General features: G+C 49.0%; 6 protein-coding genes across 6 annotated transcripts, besides 1 other annotated feature; 5 read left to right on the plus strand and 1 right to left on the minus strand.

The window, feature by feature from the left end:
* Positions 1-18659: part of a sequence feature (contig 1.51 915..1114266(-1)) that runs on past both edges of the window.
* On the plus strand, positions 833-5013 carry ANIA_02963 (cohesin subunit SMC1). The gene is made up of 6 exons (XM_655475.2): positions 833-952; positions 1021-1114; positions 1171-4138; positions 4199-4506; positions 4555-4921; positions 4972-5013. The coding sequence occupies exons 1-6, from the start codon at positions 922-924 to the stop codon at positions 4987-4989; spliced, it is 3786 nt and encodes a 1261-aa protein (XP_660567.1). The 5' UTR covers positions 833-921; the 3' UTR covers positions 4990-5013.
* Positions 5641-8275, plus strand: ANIA_02962 (GABA permease GabA; the record flags this gene model as incomplete). Its single annotated transcript, XM_655474.1, has 19 exons — positions 5641-5723; positions 5797-5830; positions 5900-5969; positions 6024-6096; positions 6148-6180; positions 6292-6364; positions 6427-6498; positions 6552-6666; positions 6728-6806; positions 6855-6889; positions 6940-6968; positions 7022-7054; positions 7104-7128; positions 7184-7385; positions 7444-7521; positions 7577-7705; positions 7752-7899; positions 7976-8054; positions 8103-8275. The coding sequence occupies 19 exons, from the start codon at positions 5641-5643 to the stop codon at positions 8273-8275; spliced, it is 1563 nt and encodes a 520-aa protein (XP_660566.1).
* Positions 8466-10041, plus strand: ANIA_10370 (questin oxidase family protein). The gene is made up of 3 exons (XM_050612578.1): positions 8466-8957; positions 9009-9136; positions 9186-10041. Exons 1-3 carry the CDS (start codon positions 8617-8619, stop codon positions 9950-9952), a joined length of 1236 nt encoding a protein of 411 aa, XP_050468487.1. The 5' UTR covers positions 8466-8616; the 3' UTR covers positions 9953-10041.
* On the plus strand, positions 10271-12171 carry ANIA_02961 (HECT-type E3 ubiquitin transferase; the record flags this gene model as incomplete). The annotated part of the gene is made up of 3 exons (XM_050612580.1): positions 10271-11082; positions 11562-11811; positions 11869-12171. 3 exons carry the CDS (start codon positions 10271-10273, stop codon positions 12169-12171), a joined length of 1365 nt encoding a protein of 454 aa, XP_050468488.1.
* ANIA_02960 (TauD/TfdA dioxygenase family protein) lies at positions 13552-14902 on the minus strand (the record flags this gene model as incomplete). Its single annotated transcript, XM_655472.1, has 4 exons — positions 13552-13665; positions 13729-13862; positions 13943-14643; positions 14697-14902. The coding sequence occupies 4 exons, from the start codon at positions 14900-14902 to the stop codon at positions 13552-13554; spliced, it is 1155 nt and encodes a 384-aa protein (XP_660564.1).
* On the plus strand, positions 16431-18445 carry ANIA_02959 (putative transporter; the record flags this gene model as incomplete). Its single annotated transcript, XM_655471.1, has 6 exons — positions 16431-16700; positions 16763-17091; positions 17143-17983; positions 18054-18172; positions 18222-18305; positions 18391-18445. The coding sequence occupies 6 exons, from the start codon at positions 16431-16433 to the stop codon at positions 18443-18445; spliced, it is 1698 nt and encodes a 565-aa protein (XP_660563.1).

Here is an 18659-nt window from a genome sequence, read left to right on the forward strand (position 1 = left end):
AGAACTGTTAAGGCAGTCAGCTCCAATAATCAGGCGCACCTACGCTTTACAGTACGAAGTATGGTCCCATTCCGGAAACCTTTCGAATTCGATGTGCTACCAAACCGGATTGTTTTCTCACGTCGTTTGGCTGTCTTTGTCGAACAGCATGGAGGACAAACCCCTGCGCATGTTCAATCAAGCTCAGAACATGTTAGCTTTTTCAAAGCACCAGGGCAGAAGCTAAGTATGCTTCTTTATGGGGTCTTCCGTTCCATCCGGCAAATATTCACCCAGGAAGACTTCATCCTCTTGGAGGTCGACGGCCAGAAGGGTACGTTTCGGATGGATCGAGCTGGTTATGTTTCAGAGGACTTTCTACCAGTCGTCGGAAATCCTGTGCCAACGAGGCGCTCTACTGCTTGAAGTTCTCAACCTGCCTACTTCCGTCAGTTATCTTGTACCAACTAGTCTTCTTTCAAGCGTCATTAGAGGGTATTTGTTAGGATCTTATTTTCTGTACAGTATCTCGGTCATCTCGTATATATAACAATGCTTATCCTTGCAAGTTCTCTAGAACCTGTAAATTGGGGTTGCCGACGGCTGTATCCAGAGTCATCTGAAGTATATACATGTCGCGGAAGGCTTGCTGGACACACCAAGAAGGCTCCAAATTGAACAGTAATGTTGCAGGAACATGAAACCGGAATGTAGTCGGTTTCAAACAAAAGCAACACTCAGAGAACTGGACCGGAGAAGTGGTTGACTTCCTATAGATTGAACAGTCATGTGACCAAAACGCGTGGAAGATCGCTCCAACGCGATGGCCGCGGAACCCCCCTCAACAACACTCCGCATCACCGCCTTGCGTTTTCCTGGAAGATATAATCCAAGCGCTGTCGTGCTCTCAGTCGCTACGGAGAGCGACTGCGTAGTGGCAAGATGGGGAAACTGATTCGCCTTGAGCTTTACAGTATGTGGTACCGTTGCGAACACTGCGAACAAAGTCACAATCGCGGACAACTAACCAGCAACTCGCAGATTTCAAATCATACAAGGGCCATCATACGCTTCTTTTCGGCGATGCCTACTTCACATCAATCATTGGACCCAACGGGTCAGGAAAGTCCAATTCGTGCGTTCCCTGAGCCTCAATTTTGCGTGGGATTCTTTTGCGCTGACCATCTTAAGGATGGATGCGATTTCATTCGTATTAGGAATCAAGTCTTCCCACCTTCGATCGACGAACCTGCGCGACCTTATCTATCGAGGTCGCGTCTTGCGCACATCAAAAGTCGACGCGGACGGAAACGCCGTCGACAGGGAAACGGAAGGGGTCGAGCCGACACAGAATGAGTACGACGTGGAACCGTCGCAGGATGCTAGCGGAACAAACGATCCGAGGACCGCGTGGGTTATGGCTGTCTACGAAGATGATGCGGGAGAAGAACAGCAATGGAGGCGCTCCATTACCAGTCAGGGAGTAAGCGAGTACCGGATCAACAATCGTGTGGTAACTGCGCAGCAGTACAACGAGGCGCTGGAGGCGGAAAATATTCTCATCAAAGCTCGAAACTTTCTTGTTTTCCAGGGTGATGTGGAAGCGATTGCCTCTCAATCTCCAAAGGACCTTACACGCCTGATCGAGCAGATTTCAGGAAGCTTGGAGTATAAAGCGGAGTACGAGCGACTTAAGGCCGAGGCTGAGGAATCTGCGGAGCAACAGACTCTCCAGCTCAACCGCCGCCGTGCGATTAACTCGGAGATCAAGCAATATCAGGAGCAGAAGCGGGAGGCTGAGAACTACGCGAGAAAAGCGGAGGAACGCGATCAGGCCATCATCACGCATATCTTATGGAAGCTTTTCCACTTCCAACGTATGATTGACGACTCGAGCGCGGAGATTCAAAAGTACCAGGATGAGCTGAAAGAATACCGCCGCGGTGTAGAGAAGTATGAGCGAAATGTCGAGGACGCGAAGAAGTCTCACGCCAGAGTTGGTCGTGATGTTGCAACCGCGGAGAAGAACATCGTGAAAAAGGAAAAGGAAATCGAAGAAGCTACCAATGCCCTTGTCCCAATCGATGAAAAGGTTGACATAACTAAGCGGAAGGTCGAAAGATACAGTTCTCGCATCGCGGAAATTGGAAAAGAACGCGATACGCAGTCGGCTAGCATAAAGCAGCTACAAAAGAATCTCAAGGTCGTTGAGAAGGCGCAAGCTCAATGGGAGGCGGATTGGCAAAAGGCCCTGAGCAAGCAAGGTGGCCAGCTCAGCCAAGCTGATCAACAGGAATACCATAAACTCAAGGAAGAAGTCAACAAACGTTCCTCTGCGGAACAACTGAAGCTGGACAATCTCAAACGCCAGAGGAAGACCGACGCAGAAGCATACAACAGCTTGAAGAGCAAATTTGACAGCACTCAATGGCAACTCCAAACATTGGAAACCGACACGAAGGCCTTGAGCGAACGCAAGGCGGCTGCTAATGAGACCGTCAAAACAACCTCGAAGGAAATTGAGAAGAAGAAGAAAGAACTCAATGCGATCAGCTCAGAGCGACTGCGCGTTTCCCAAATGCGAACAGAGTACGAAGAGAAACTTCAAGTTGTTTTGAAAAAGCTCCTTGAAGCAGACGACGGCAAAAAGCAGACAGAGCGAGAGATCCGAGCGAAAGAGCTGATCTCAACCCTCAAGCGGATCTTTCCTGGTGTCAAAGGGCGTGTTAGTGATCTGTGCAAGCCCAAACAGAAAAAATATGCCGACGCCGTTAGTACTGTTCTGGGCCGTCATTTTGACGCTATTGTTGTGGACAACGAGAAGACTGCCAAAGAGTGCATTCAACACCTTCGTGATCAGAGGGCCGGCCAGGCTACCTTCATTCCTCTAGAGACTATTCAGGTTAAAGCTCTGAACTCTAACCTGAAGGGTATGCATCGCGCCATGCGTCCTGCAATTGAAACAGTGGACTACGACGATTCCGTGGCAAGAGCTATTACTTATGCTTGTGGCAATGCTATCGTATGCGATGATCTGGCAACTGCCAAGTACCTGTGCTACGAGAGACACGTGGATGCAAAGGCTGTCACTCTGGACGGAACCGTGATCCACAAGGGGGGCTTGATGACCGGTGGCCGCGGTCCACAGCAAAACTCCAAGCGTTGGGAAGACTCGGAGGTAGAGAGCCTCTTCAAGCTAAAGGACAAGATCATGGCAGACCTAGCCAACCTACCTAAGGGTCACCGTCGAGGAACCGAGGAGGAAACTCTGCAGGGTGAATTGGTTGGTCTGGAGCAACGACTTGCATACGCTCGTGAGGAACTCAAAGCCCTTGAACGAAACCTGAAGGATAAATATACCGAATTGGACTTTGTCAAGAGGCAGCTCGAGGATCTCCGGCCAAAGTACACTGAAAAGCAAGAAGTACTCGATGAGCTCGATGAGGCCATCGCTACTTCTCAAGACGCTGTCAGTGGTGTTGAAGATGAGATCTATAGAAAATTCTGTAAACGTCTTGGTTACAGCAATATCCGGGAGTACGAAGTGCAACAAGGTTCCCTACACGAGGAGGCTGCACAGAAGAAGCTTGAGTTCACAACCCAGAAGAGTAGGATTGAGAATCAGCTCAGCTTCGAGCAACAGCGGCTGCAGGCTACTACCGACCGCATTGCCAGTCTGCAGGCTCAACACCAGCGTGATGCAAATATGATTGGGGAACTTGAGTCCGAGCAGGAGAGAGTACGGAATAAGCTTGATGAGCTTAATGCCGAACTCGATATTTTGCGCGAAAAGCTTGAGGAGCAGAAGGAGAAGTATGGACAGTCCGCTGAAAATTTGGCTCATCACCGTAGAGAACTTCAGAAACGCAGCAAGGAGGTGGAATCCACTCTGAGATTCATTAACGGCCTGGAAACAGAGATTCAACGCAACTCGTCTAGTCGATATGCTCTACTCCGGCGGTGCAAGCTCGAGGATATCGACATTCCACTGACTGAGGAATCCAACCCGCTTGATCAACTTCCAATTGACGAGCTTGTCCAGGGAGCCGATCCCGACGCAATGGACGTGGACGAGGACACACAGGCGAACGGCGGCTTCAGCGTGCAGGACTACGGCATTGAGGTGGACTTTGATTCTCTCGGCGATACCCTTAAGGAGGTAAGCCTTTTTCCAACATCGACTTTGATGCGGGGTGGGCAAGTGGATCTGACAGACTAGGATTCCGATGAGAAACTCGAGGAAGAACTGCTGGAGAAAGTTCGTACTCTTAATAGCGAGCTTGACAAAATGGCTCCCAACACGCGTGCACTGGAGCGCCTCGAGAGCGTAGAGAACAAACTTCGAGCTACAGAAAAGGACTTTGAGCAAGCACGAAAGCGTGCTCGAAAGGCTAAAGATGACTTCGAAGAGGTCATGCGTCGACGCTCGGAGCTCTTCAACAAGGCCTTCTCGCACATTTCTGAGCAGATTGGGCCTATCTATAGAGAATTGACCCGGAGCTCAAACTACCCCTTGGGAGGACAAGCGTAGGTTTTGACCAAAACTCGTTTGAGATTCCAATCTAACCCGAATAGTTACCTGGACATCGAAGACTCCGACGAGCCATACCTGGACGGCATCAAGTATCACGCTATGCCTCCACTCAAACGTTTTCGAGACATGGAGCACCTGTCAGGCGGTGAAAAGACTATGGCCGCTCTGGCTCTTCTCTTCGCCATCCATTCATACCAGCCGTCGCCTTTCTTCGTCCTGGACGAGGTCGATGCTGCGCTCGACAATACCAACGTTGCTCGGATTGCAAACTATATTTACGACCATGCGGCCCCTGGAATGCAGTTCATCGTCATTAGTTTGAAGAACGGGCTGTTCCAGAACAGTGAGGCATTGGTCGGTATTTACCGAGACCAGGTAGAAAATAGCAGCAAATCTCTGACGCTTGATGTAAGTCTGGTCAAAGTATATCCTCCGCCGGGATACTAACAATTTCACAGTTACGGAAGTACACCTAAGATACAGAGTGATAGTGCTCTGAATGGGAGTTCAAATGCTTGCTTTGCGTTCTAATGAAGCGTAGAATTATTACTCCAATCGAGATTTCTTTATGATCCCATCATTGTATCACTGTTAATAAGGTTTTATCGGAAATGCTTCTTCCTTCAAGCAATGCGCCGCTTATCCCATGGTAACTTCGCAAGGCCCTTCTCTTCCAGTTAAGGAACGCGAACCGGGGTATCGAGGAACAGCCCCAGCGCCGATCGGACTCGCCTCTCCTCCGACTGGCTATCACCTCCTAGTCTATAAATCTCGGCGCCAAGGACAAATCACCTTCACCCGTTGATTTAGCGTTAATTGGCATGAGCTTGTTCATTGTCACTCTGCTGTCTATCAAGTCTCCACTCCGTCTCATCCCCAGTGATGATCGATTGTTATCAAATTCCCTCATCTTGCCTCATTATGTAACAGTTCAGCTTCCCCCGCAATATGGGTGGCCCAGCATGTTGATAAGCAATGGGGGCGAAACACGCGAGTCCTGGGAACGCTGCCTGCTATTTCAAGTCATTTGTTCCAACGCTCTCTTGTGAATCGTTTCTTGCATCCATTTGCCTTGTTGACTCGTTGGTTATACTGGCACGCAGAAGCATATCACATTCACGTATACCATGAAAGACATTCCAGCGGCCGATGATATTCAGCTGGCTGCCCTTGGGCATAAAGCCGAGCTGAAGCGGAATTTCTCTATGTTGTAGGTATTCACCTTCCGTGGCCCTACTTCTGGATTCTTAATGTTTGCTAACCAATATTGTCAACCAATTTAGGTCGATGCTGGGTCTAGCCTTTGCTATTTTAAACGTATGTTGCCCACATAGATGGTGACCGAACCAGGACTTGAGCAATGGATGGGGCACTCACAATCTGCAGTCATGGACTGCTCTATCAACTAGTTTGAACCTCAGTCTTCCGTCTGGAGGCTGCACCAGTGTTGTTTGGGGTAGGCTCAAGGATTGTAACGCATACGTGCTCTGTGATTGACCGGTTTTGCAAGGCTTGGTTACTGCTGGCGTTTGCAATATTTGTACTGCCGCATCGCTCGCGGAATTCCTTTCGGCCTGGCCTACGTGAGTGCATGGTCCGCTTGCAGTGGTAGACAAAGTCTAATGGTTGAGTAGGGCTGGCGGACAATACCATTGGGTTGCAGGTTCGTTCTGCCACACCTACGCGATTAATCATGATTGATCTTACTGATACGTTTCTGAACAATACAGCTAGTTAGTGCTTCCTGAGCTTGCACAAAAATGCTCTTGCTAAAAAAGCATTATAGTCTCCTGGAAACGACAAATGCCAATGTTATCCTGGGTTACAGGCTGGGCGAATGTGGCTGGCTGGGTTAGTATAATCTTCAATCGAATGAAATTTCGATTTCGTGAAATAATACTGATGGTTCTTAGTTGGCTCTGACTGCCACCGGAGGACTGTTATCAAGCACTCTTATTGGGGGTATCATTGGCCTCGTTTATCCGGTATGGTAACAACAGCTGTGCTTGAGACGTTCGGTTCTGATCCAGAGTCCTAGCTGTTTGAGTTTCAGCGCTGGCACCAGTTCCTCATTTATATTGCAATTAACATAATCGCATTCGCCATCAATGCTTTCATGAACGTGGGACTCCCGCTGGTCACCAAGAGTGCTTGTATGTTCTAGCCTATCCGAAGGCTTACTTGGTAAGGCTCTAGGAGTACTGATGAATGTAGTCATATGGTCCCTGACCGGATTCGTTGTTATCTCGATCACAATCTTGTCATGCGCGTCGCCAGATTATAATTCTGGAAAGTACGAATCAATTCACCCTGCTAGGACGACGGGAGCTGATATGTCTAGGTTCGTATTCGGCGAATTCATCAACACGACAGGCTGTATGGCTCCCTTACTTCCTTGTCGTTGAAGTGAAGCTCATATAAAGCAGGGCCTGACGGCGTTGCTTGGCTGCTTGGCGTGAGCCTCCACTGCATCCGCAAAGCTGAGCATGATCGCTAACCCCATGACAGCTGCTGCAAGGTGGCTTCGGTCTCACAGGTTTCGTATGTGACCCCTAAGTTTGACTCAACTCCTTGACTGACGGTTGCTCAGGATGGTGTTGCGCATATGATCGAAGGTAAGCAAAGAGAAGGAAAGATCATCAGAGGCTTCGTATAATAATCAAGTTCCAGAAATTCCAAATCCCACAGTACTCGGGCCCAGAATCATGATTGGATGCGTCTGTATCGGTATCACCACCGGCCTGATCTTTCTCATTGTGCTGCTTTTTGTTGCAGGAGATATCAACCTGGTCATCGAGTCTGCTGCGACACCTCTGTTGCAGATTTTCCATGATGCTACTAATAGCAACGCGGGATCGATCTGTCTTCTTATGTGAGTTCATCATTCGACCCCTATGAAGTTCAAGGTTGATGCTAACGAGATCTTGCAGGTTTCCGCTGGTTTGCACTGTTTTTGCGGCCACCACGATCATGACGACAAGCAGCCGCATGGTATATGCGTTTGCGAGGTGAGCCAAGAGTTTTCGACAGAATCGCTGGCGTCGCACTAACGGCCAAAAACAGAGATGGAGGACTGCCGGCTTCACCTTTCTTTAGCAGAGTTCACCCCAAACTCCAGGTGCCCCTTAATGGATTGTACCTGACAATGTTCTGTGTGATTGTATTCGGTTGCATTTTCCTCGGCTCATCAAGGTAAGTGCTTTGACTGGTACATCTTGCTAGCAATAACACCTTATAGTGCGTTTAATGCCATTACTTCTTCATCGGTCGTCATGCTTGACGTTGCATATGGTATCCCGATTGCGATAAATTGCTTAAGGGGCAGGCAAATGATCCCCGAGAGAGCGTTTGTTTTGCCACAGGCTCTCGGCTGGATGGTTAACCTGGTAAATTAACAATATCCCCCCCTTTCCCTTTCTTATATTAGACCCATGAGTCGCTAACTCTGTATACCTGGTGTAGATCGCTCTCGCGTATATATCATTGACCACCGTACTCTTCCTGTTTCCCCCCGAACTACCTGTGACCGGTAGCAACATGAGTACGTTTTCCGTATCTACGCGCAGTTGAGTTACTGACCGGACCTCAGATTACTGCGTTGCAGCTTTCGGCATTGTTCTGATTATATCGGCGTTCCAATGGATTGTCGATGGGCGCAAACACTTCACTGGGCCGCGTGTAGATGCCGAGGTGCTGGCGGCGGTGGAAAGCTACAGTGGCCCAAATATTGACGGAGCTGCTGAGATCAGGGAGCAAAAGTAGGCCGGATCCAACACTCGAGCGCGGTATAGAATGGAGTGGTAAGGAACATGCGACTGTCATGCCATATAGCCATAGACTGTATCTGTGGGGTAGGGCGGGTCTATTACGTCATTCGTCCCAACGATAATCAGAATCCCCAGCTTTTCTATCTCAACCTTACCTAGACTTTCAAGCTCTTCGGTTTTGTCATTCAGCTCTGTACAAAGTACTTCTTTAAGACGCCACCTGTCTCTTGATAATGTATATGGATATTATATCATTATAGGCCATCTCTAGCCTTCTATCCTATCAAAGTTTCACCAGATTTACCTCAGCACCAAGCTGCTTCTCACCCACGACTGATGCCGCTCAACTTCCTCAAAAACCTCTTGCCCTGGGGCGAGAGAGTCATATTCAATCTCCCGCCATGTCAAATAGTCGAGATCGATACAGCGCAGGAGAAAGCTGCAAGAGCCCTAAAGCACCTCCTCAAACTCAACCATGCCAATTATGCGATCCTGTGGAATGAACGCAAATTTCACAACCATGCGCCTCACTCATTATGCTCGTTTTATTTGCTTGGAGCCAACGCAGATGACCTAAATCGGTTATATGAGGCGGAATTAAAGCCGTTAGAAGCTTGGATTGATTCACCTGGTGAGATTAGCACGTACGATTGGAGGGATTATCTGGGAAAGAGAGAGTGAGATGTCTGTCTTTGTGGCATGAGAAAATGCTAATAGGGCTCGTTCAGATACCAAAGAGCGTACGTCGATTTCTTCGAAGACGAGCTTGTCCGCCACGGCTATGATTGGAAGACCGTCGTGTTTCAATACCTCTTCTCAGGCAAGGAACCTCTTTTCAATGCTCTGGCCTCTGATCGTAAGTATTAGCCTTTCTTAAGGAAAGCCTGATACTCACAATGAGACAGTTGGCCATCCTCTCATCCATCTCGCCTACGCTTTCGAAGTCTCCAGCCGTGAAGTCGCCATGGAAGCCCTTTCCCTTGCAACTGTCTGCTACGGCACCGCTCACAAATACCTCGATGACCCATCCTACTCCCAAGCTGAATCCTCCTATCATTCCACGTCCCCCTTTGAGATCCTCCAGAAAGTCCGCGCTGACAAGCGCCTAAGCAACCTCTTCACAGCGCCTGGAGACCACAATACGGAAATCGTCTTCCGCGATGCGGAAGCAACAATCCTCGATCACTGGAATGCCTGGAAGATTACGTCCAACAGCGACCCCGTGAAATCGTTCCGAGAAAGTCAAGAGCTTGCTGTTGCATTATTGACAGCCACATCAAGTTCTGATAACCGGGACGCGAAATACGACTTCTTCTTCGTCCACGTCCTCACGACTAGTCATGCCGTGCGGGTCCTGCTCCCGCTGATACCAGCGAAATTCCAGATCCCCCTCGTGCGGCAGTGGTGGTTAATGACTCTGGCTGTGTATATCGGGCAGCTGAGGCCAGAGATTAACCTTCACTCTGTGCGGAAGTATGACACTGAGGGAAAAGGCTGGGGTTATATGAAGGACAAGGCTCTCCACGGCGAACATTCCACCGAGACACATTATATCAAAGCCCTCCGGGTTATCAGGGATATAGCGAGGACCTGGGGTGATCCGGACGAGTTTTACTTGAAAGCTGCTCTCAAGTTTGCCGACGGGTTTACAGGATGGGGTGGGTTTGTTTAACCACCTTGTAAAAAATAATTTCATCGTGTGATTTGCTTTGTATTAATATTGTTGATTACTATATCCCTTGGCTTAAATATTCATCGCTTTCCGTTGACTCTTGACTATTAGAGCTTCTTACCTAGGTATATATTTGACACTCGAGGATGCGGAAGAAATTATAATAATCATTTACCTCTCATCTTTCTGCAAGGAGGACTATTAACGTAATACTATGCTTCGGAGGGGGAATAGTGTTTGCAGTGTTTGCGTTGTTCTCTCGTCTGCCGACGCTCCAAATCCAGCACAGCAAACATTTACTCCATCACGAGTCAAACAATGCCAACAGCCAGAATGCCACTAACAACTCAATCTAATCGAGCAGGCTCAACTGATACAGAATCCCTGACTCTCCACGCCGAGTACCTCCCCAACATCCGCCAAGTCAGCCTCCAGATATCTGCCGCCGGTGCTCTTTATGCCTATCCAGAGATATCCCTTTCCGAGTCTCGTCGCGCCGTGACGGTATCGCTTACCCTTCCGGAATCGCAAGAAGCTGTGATGGAGACGATTAAATTGCCCGCCAAAGTTACGGAGGGGTCAAGGCGTCTTTTGAGCAACGCGACGCAAAGTGCTGGCCAGGGCAAGGGTACTATTACAGGAACCGAGAGGGAATTCTCCTATCGAATGCAGGTCGATGATACGGAATTTGTGGTGCGTGATGCAGTGGAAGAGCATATGGATAGTTTTGTTCCCTGGTCCGCAGGGGATATGCTCCCGACTACCAAGTTACGGTGTGTAAAGTGTGAGCAGGTCATTCTTGACAAGCCAAGCAATACCGCTGCCCCGACTCTATCAGATGAGAATAGTACGTCGCATGCGGGATGGCTGTGGAAAGATCTGCCTAGCGGGAACTGGGCTGAGATGATGGATTTCTGGCATTGCCATAAACCGGACCCTCATGAGGGGCAGGATGCGGACGGCGCAGCTAAACAGACGATTGAAGATGAAAATTCCAAGGTTAAGGGATATGGTGCATCGAACCAGGTTCTGGCTACGCCGGGCACGGTACTTGTGGATGTGGCTACTTTCCTTGTCGCCGCTATAGAGTGTAAGGGTTTGAAAAAGGTGAGCAAGGGTCATCCCAAATCGTTCCATTGTTTCTGCCGTATGCTTCATACTTGCAATAATAATCGCTTTTGGTGGGCAAAAAGAAGGAGACCTTGTCTCTTCCATGATCAGGCCTTCGATACAGTTGCCCTATAAATACAGTCTCGCTCTTCGATCACTGGCGTGAATGGTGGTCATAAGGATTTGGGATCGTTGCAGTTATCCTCGGCTGATGGATTTGCACCGTTTCCCTGTTCTTTGCGTTCGTCCACCTACTGCGAGTTTCGGGAGTGAGACGGCGCCTCGTTGTTTCTTCGTTGTTTGGTCCAGAGGGATGGCATCAACGCGATTATGACAAGGTACATAAGTGGTTTCTACCAATTACTGTAGTCAAACAAGTAGTAGTTTCGCTGTGCTTCAATAAAAGCTTACTTGAAACTGTCCCTCGGCCTTTCTGCATAGACTTCATTTTGAGGTAGTACCTGTGCTAATTTTTGAGATGCCAGGCCACGGAACAAAGTATCAATGTCCCTTTGTCTGAACAAGAGCTGCAATGTGAAAACTGTGGCACACTTATAGGTGTGGAAGATACGATTGCCAGAGGGTGGAGGCTCTTCAAGGCAAGTCTTGCAGCTGAAGGCCGCCTTGAAGAAGGGAGCTTGGAGGCACATCCAACAGAGCTCATAGTTGCTGCGCAGCTGCTAGAGCTCATTGAACGCCAGAGCGCCCGCAGATTCATCATCCATTGCGGAAAGGAAGACGGGATTCTGGTAAGCGTCTTCTCGGTTCTGGTCTAAAGCCGGTTTCGCTCATTGACTGCTGAATAGATCTGGGTCTTTAATCCTGATATGCGGTTCTCCAATTCCAGCTCCCAGCATAGCATCACTTCCCAACGGGCCATGAAAGTCTTCTTTCAACCCACTGCTGATGTTGAGGCGATACTGCATCCCGAGCCCGGGAAGACATCGTCCCTATCCCTAGAAGAACTCAGACTTCCTTTGGAGACGTATGCTTCTCTCATAACTGCACTTGAGACAAGAAATGCAATGCTTCCTCCTTCGGCAAGATTCTTCCAGAGAAGTTGGCGGGTAGGGATTTTGCAGCGGTTCGAGAGGTTGAAACGGGCCTGAGGAAGGTACGACCACGACCACTTGTTGCTGTTCCCAGACCGAGCTCTGTCAAAAGACCATCAACAGATTAGTTGCCGCATGTTGATCTTTTTTTTTCTTCTTTGTGCAACTGGTGAACTCAATAGCACGGTCTTAACCCAATCCGTCTCTCCTTTTAAACGTCTATCATTTACAATCTTGCCTGTAAGTATTGGTCCATGTCCCATTTGTTCAAATCCACCATATCCACCATATCCACCACTAACTTGTCCATTTAGTACCGCCGTCGGTATACAGCTATTTCTCTACATTCATGAGCAGTATTCATCTTAAACCCTCACATGGTCTACTCATGGACGACGAACGTTTCGCGGCTGCTCTGGAGGAGCTGACCGCTGCTTTTGAACAGCTCAGCATCCAAGAACCACCCGACGATGAACTCCATGAACCGCGTTGCCAGCATTCGACTAAAGGCTGTCCGCAATCTTTATATCCGTACAAGGATCATTTCCTTCCTTGGTGGGCAGCACAGCGAGTGGTGACCGTCGCTCCCACCGGCACGGCTGGACCGCCATTTATAAACACTCAATGTCGGGCTACGGCGATGTACAAAGGAACAGAAAGCTTAGGCTTTGATGCAGAGAGTGGGAATCGAGCTATCTGTTGATCCTCGATCGGCTTCGGAGCCGTGCCTGAGTTTGTTAGTGGATGGGTTGTTCTTTGTAAATTGTATCGAAGTGCACCGTCTTCTCGCTGAAGTTGGGCTCCAGGTCGCGTGACTCATGCATTGTTTTTATGTCTGCTTTTTCTTCAGCCACAAATATGGATACCATTAATGCCATGTCCCTTCTCCTTGGGTCAGAGTATGTGCTTTATCTTTGTAACATATCCCTTGTGCATGATACTTGCTCCAGTGCAGCTGAACAATAAATCGCCAGATGACCACGCCAGATGACCACGAATGATGCAGAGGATAGATGGATCTGGAGCATATCATGGCTACTGACATGAAGGGATTCGCCTTCCGCATCAAAACCCAGACTCCTCGGGCCCTCCGATTATGGCGTCGCCCAACATTGGGGTGTTCATAATAGGACAGACAAGACGCTCACGCGCCAGTACAAGGCGTTTTGTATTGGTATTTGTGCTCACTGCTTGAATATAGCGAGTCAATGACCGTAGAGGAAATCTTAGGGCTTGACCGGAGAAGCCAGTATTCTGGCGGTATCCCCGCCCAGAAATGTTTGTAAAACGACAGTGGTATTGAATAAACTAAAACGCCCACTTGTTTGACTATTTACAATCTCCAGATATGTGCAAGCTGTCACTCAAGCATATGTCATTCGCATTCCTATTCTTCTCATCGTCATGATTTTTGCACCGAACTAGTGAACGGAACCATTAACCTTCGAACGGCGTCTCGTAAGGCCGCTCTGCTTGAGGCGTGATCCTTGCCAAGTGGCGTCTCTGGCCGTCAGCCCAGTCGAAAAGCGCACTGTGGCAGGCAACACGATTCTAGAGTAGTTAGGTTAGCGTACAAAGTGTCGGGGGTGGAGTTGGCATAGATTTGAAACATACATCCCAGACGACCACTGTGCCAGGGCGCCATCTCACGCGGGTTTGAATATCCTGCGATAGGGCGATATGGTCGTAGAGGAACTTGAGGAGGAAATCGGATTCTTCCTTCTTGTAGCCGACGATGTAACGCGTGACTAGTCGGGTGCATTGTTAGTCCTTGAAAACAAATTGAGCTGTAAACGGGAAATTTTATTAATGGGCAGAATGGTCATACATTGAGCGTTCACGAAGAGAGCCTTCTCCCCAGTCACCGGGTGAGTCCGCACAATAGGGTGTTCCGTCATAATAGGGTCACGGCGGGCAATGCCGCCCTTGTTCAGACTGTTGTTAACTTGCTCAACGCCGGAGTGCACGGCCTTTAGACCGTGCAGACGCTTGCGAAATTCAGGCGAGAGACGCTTGTATGCCTGTGCCATGTCCGCGAAGAGAGTGTCTCCGCCAGTCGTAGGGCCGTCGAGAAGGTAGAGGAAGGTAGTTCCGGGGGGCTGCACCTCAAAGGTCACATCGGAGTGCCAGGTGATAGAGTTTGTATGTTGGGCAAGGAAGTCCGCTCCGCTGGTATCATCCGCTCCACGGTGCACAAGATGAATCTCCGGGTAGCCCCTGGGGGCTCCGGAAGCTTGATGAATGTGGTGGCGGCCGAAGTATCCGCCGAACTCGAGGGCCTTGTCAATAGGAAGGTGGGCGAAATCTTGGTCGCGAAAGGCGACCACCTTCCTCTGGGCGACGAAAAGGGCGAGCTGGTCTTTGCCCTCCTTGCTTAGTTGACTTAATTGGATGCCGCTGACTTCGGAGCCTATGGTAGGCGTGAGGTCGTCTCGGTGGAAGGACGCATCCTTGGGAAAGAGGTCTGGAAAGGCCGGGTCGGCGTCTTTGCCGTGGTCATAATGCTCGAAGGGCTGCAGGGGTGGGTATCTGTTGATAGCCAAGTTAGAATCAATCCCACTAGAGAGCTATGGTATCCTGACCTCTCAGTCTCGTTGTCCCAGACGGGAAGATAATGAGGAAACGATGCAGGAGGCTGTTTGACGGTGCCTTTTAGCTCATCCGCATGCTTGTAGGTTTCCCCATATCCGATCACGTTCTCCTTGTTGTGCCCTGCGTTTGTCTTGAGCAGGGTCTTTATTGGTGCCCGAAGGTCAACGTGCTCAGAGGTTGCAATAGAAGGCGCCATTGTGTACAACAGAAGTCGTCAAAGCTCAACAGACTATTCTCAACAGCTACCGACGAGGCCTGCGGACCATCGACGTGTTATATAGACCGTTCATTTTGATCCGATTACCCGGTTAACTGGCATTCTGGCGCAATGTCTGCGGGATATGATTCATCTCCTTCACAATCTGGATGGACGTCTGGGTTAGCAAGGCGGGGTTCACGACTGTATGGAGGCGAGGATCGTACAGAGTACGGGAAAGGTATAATGCAATAATACATCGTACTCTCGCTTAGCATAGAGGCTCTCGGACGAGAACAATGCGCAGACCAGATATGATTGAGCCTCGTGGTGGCTTCGACATGGCGTGATGGAAGCGTACGATGAGCATTTTGATACCGGCTGTGGATTTGATTCGGCCATCAAACACCAATGCTGCCTATCACCCTTGGAGAAGCTGATGTAAACATGATTTGTGTAGCTGGTTGGCTCTGAAACGGTTGCAAGAAGCGAGGAAAGTTCTGATGAGAGCAGGGAGGGTGGTGATGGCGCGATTGTTGCTTTTATTTGCGCGAACGCAACCGTGAGTCTCTCTCCACTCCAAACTTTCTGACTCTTAACACGCTGACAAGATTATCCACCATTCCCACTTTAGTCCCACTGCAATCACTGCTATATTGAACCTTCTGTGACTGGACGCAAGTGTTTTCTGCTGGTTTTCCTCGTCCATGGAAACAAGGTCTGACGGCTGTCAAGGCAACCTGGAGCCATGCGCTACTAAAGTACTCCAGATTTTCAATAAACGCTATGTCCTTGAGTTCGTCTGGGATCCTAATCGATCAGATGCGACCGGGCCCAATAGCCGTCAAGCCTGATGTTGTGACGTTGGCGACGATGGCGACATATACTCCCATCTCACCGAGTACTCTGTTGCCAGTCTCGTGCCTGTTGGAGTTCAATCCACGAAGAGCTAAGACGCAACTAGATAGGAGCCGGTATCATTGGTCTCTCCTTACTCGTCTGCAATAACGCAACTGCGGCACAACTCGCGTGATATCGACTTCCAAGCAGCCCTCCACTGACGCGGGTTGGAGGAACATTTCTGACTGGCCCAGTGCTGCATTACAATGGAGGACGGGGAGCAGCTTTCTCCATAAACTCATGCCTCGGTCCTTCAAGCCCTATCTCGCCACAACTTCTGCGGAGACTATCCGTCGTCCAGATTTAGCACAAGCCGAAGTTGTGCCTGATACACGTTATGCCGCCTCACGCTCGTTGCTCACCATTGGTTTGATAGTCGGTCGTTTCCACCACCGCGTGCGTAGCTATTAAGTCCTTTGAGATGTTAGCAAATTGGATGTTTAGATGACGTGCTAGCATGGCAGAGAGCAGAAGCAAGCAAAATCCCCAGCATGACAGGCGGATAAATCAAGCTTTAAATTCTCAGTTATCCCGTACTACTCCGCGGAAGAGTTCATCGCCAACTTTTCTTGGTCGACCACCCTAGGCTCTTGATTTGTCTGCCGCTATGGCGAGCTCTATCGACAGAATGGCTATAGATGATGCCACCGTCAGCAATCAGATTACGGGGCCTGTCGATGACGAGACGAAGAAGGGTCCAGATGCTGTCGTTAAGTCGGAGGCTTCTTCGGATTCTGGAAATAATAATCGCAGGCGATTCAGAGAATACAATGAGGCTGCCTTTGATCAATCCGAAGACCCCAGGTTCTATAAGCCAATTCCCGAGTATGAAGGTATACATCGTTGGGATCCCGACTTTGACTGGTCTGAAGAAGAGGAGAAAAGGCTTGTCAGAAAGGTAACACCATTCTATACCCGATTTCCGATTGCGAGTCATGATGGATGCTAAAGCATATTTAGGTTGATTGGAGGATATGCACTTTTGCCTGTATCACGTTCTTCGCGCTCCAACTGGATCGTGGCAATGTAGTCCAAGCCACGTCTGATACAATGCTTGCGGATCTCGGAATGAACACCAATGATTACAATACTGGCCAGACAATTTTCTATTGCGCCTTCCTTTTTGCGGAGCTACCGTCACAGCTGATCTCCAAGAAGTTGGGTCCGGACCGATGGATTCCCATACAAATGTTCTCTTGGAGTTTGATAGCTGCTTGCCAGGCTTTCCTAACGAACCGGGGTGGATATTACGCTTGCCGAGCGCTATTAGGGTTGTTCGAGGGTGGTTTGTGAGTTAAGCCACGTTGCGATATTACCCTCCCATTGCTGACAACCACTAGCATTCCTGACACAATCCTCTTCCTTTCGTTTTGGTACAAGTCTAGAGAGTTGCCAATCCGCTTGAGCTTTTTCTGGGTCTCCTACCAAGGGACCGCTATTATTGGTGCCTTCCTAGCATTCGGGTTCCTTCACATCAGAAGAGAAGATGGTACCGGAGGTTGGAGGTATCTCTTTGCTTACGAAGGTCTTATCACCGGTGTCATAGCCATCATTGCCGCCTTCTGGATGCCTCCATCGCCAACGCAGACAAAAGGTATCCTACGTGGGAAGGACGGATGGTTCAGTGAACGTGAAGAAAAGATCCTGGTCAACCGAATCATTCGAGATGATCCTAGCAAGGGGACAATGCACAACCGCCAAGCAGTCACACCGAAGATGCTATGGAAAGCTCTTTGGGACTATGATATGTGGCCTATATACCTGCTAGGACTAACCTGGATGATTCCAAACACTCCGGCGACAAGTTATATCTCCATCCAGCTGAAGTCACTGGGCTACAACACGTTCCAAACCAATTTGATGACTATACCGGCTTATGCTCTCTTTATTGTCAACCTTCTTTTCTGGACATGGGTTTCGGAACGCTTTGACGTACGATTTCTCTTGGGAATTGTGAGTGAAGTCTGGTGCTTAGTGCCGCTTATTGCACTTGCCGTCCTCCCAGACAATACCAGTCCATGGGCGTTGTGGATTCTCAACGTGATCTTGATTGGTGCCCCTTATGTACATGCCATAATCGTGGCCATGACTTCCAGAAACGCTGGGTCGGTATCAACCAGAACAGTCGCCAGCGCCATCTATAACATGATGGTGCAGGTTTCTAATATCATCGGCAACAACGTAAGTGCTCTATATTCACTAGCCGCTCCTATGTCTCCAGATAAAGTCATATTCTAACCTGAAACTTCAGATATACCGGGAGAATGATAAACCGCATTATCGTGTCGGAAATCGTGTTCTCATAGCCCTGGCGGCTTGGAGCTTGGTTCTATTTGTTGGTGCAAGATACTATTATGAGTGGCGCAATAAGTATGCACTTCGGAACCCCTTTAATAACTTATGCTAACCCCTATTCCAGGAAGAGGGCAGAAATCTGGGACAGAATGTCGAGTACCGAGCGTGAACAATACTTGGCAGCCAATGGTGATAAGGGAAACAAGCGGTAGGATATCAACTTAACACAAATGCGCCCCTTCAGACAAGCTAACTGTTCATTAGACTTGACTTTAGATTTACTTACTGAAAAGACGATACTGGATGTCGGACCATCTTGTTCCAGCGCGGAAAGCCAAATGCTTCTAGAGCATGCTTGGGTTAGAGTCTGTTTATAGACCTACTTGCCACGTCTAGACCAAGATAGACATATATATAGTAACTTGCGAACAATAAAAGTATGGACCTCGGAGAAGACTTCCGCCCTGATGAGCTCTTACAATTCCGCGAACGGTCACTGGGCTGTATATTACAAAACAGACTGCTGATCCTGTGTATAGCGCAATCGAAGGCATAGGCGAGT

The sequence above is a fragment of the Aspergillus nidulans genome, chromosome VI (genome assembly GCF_000011425.1).
Source record: "Aspergillus nidulans FGSC A4 chromosome VI".
Taxonomy (NCBI): domain Eukaryota; kingdom Fungi; phylum Ascomycota; class Eurotiomycetes; order Eurotiales; family Aspergillaceae; genus Aspergillus; species Aspergillus nidulans.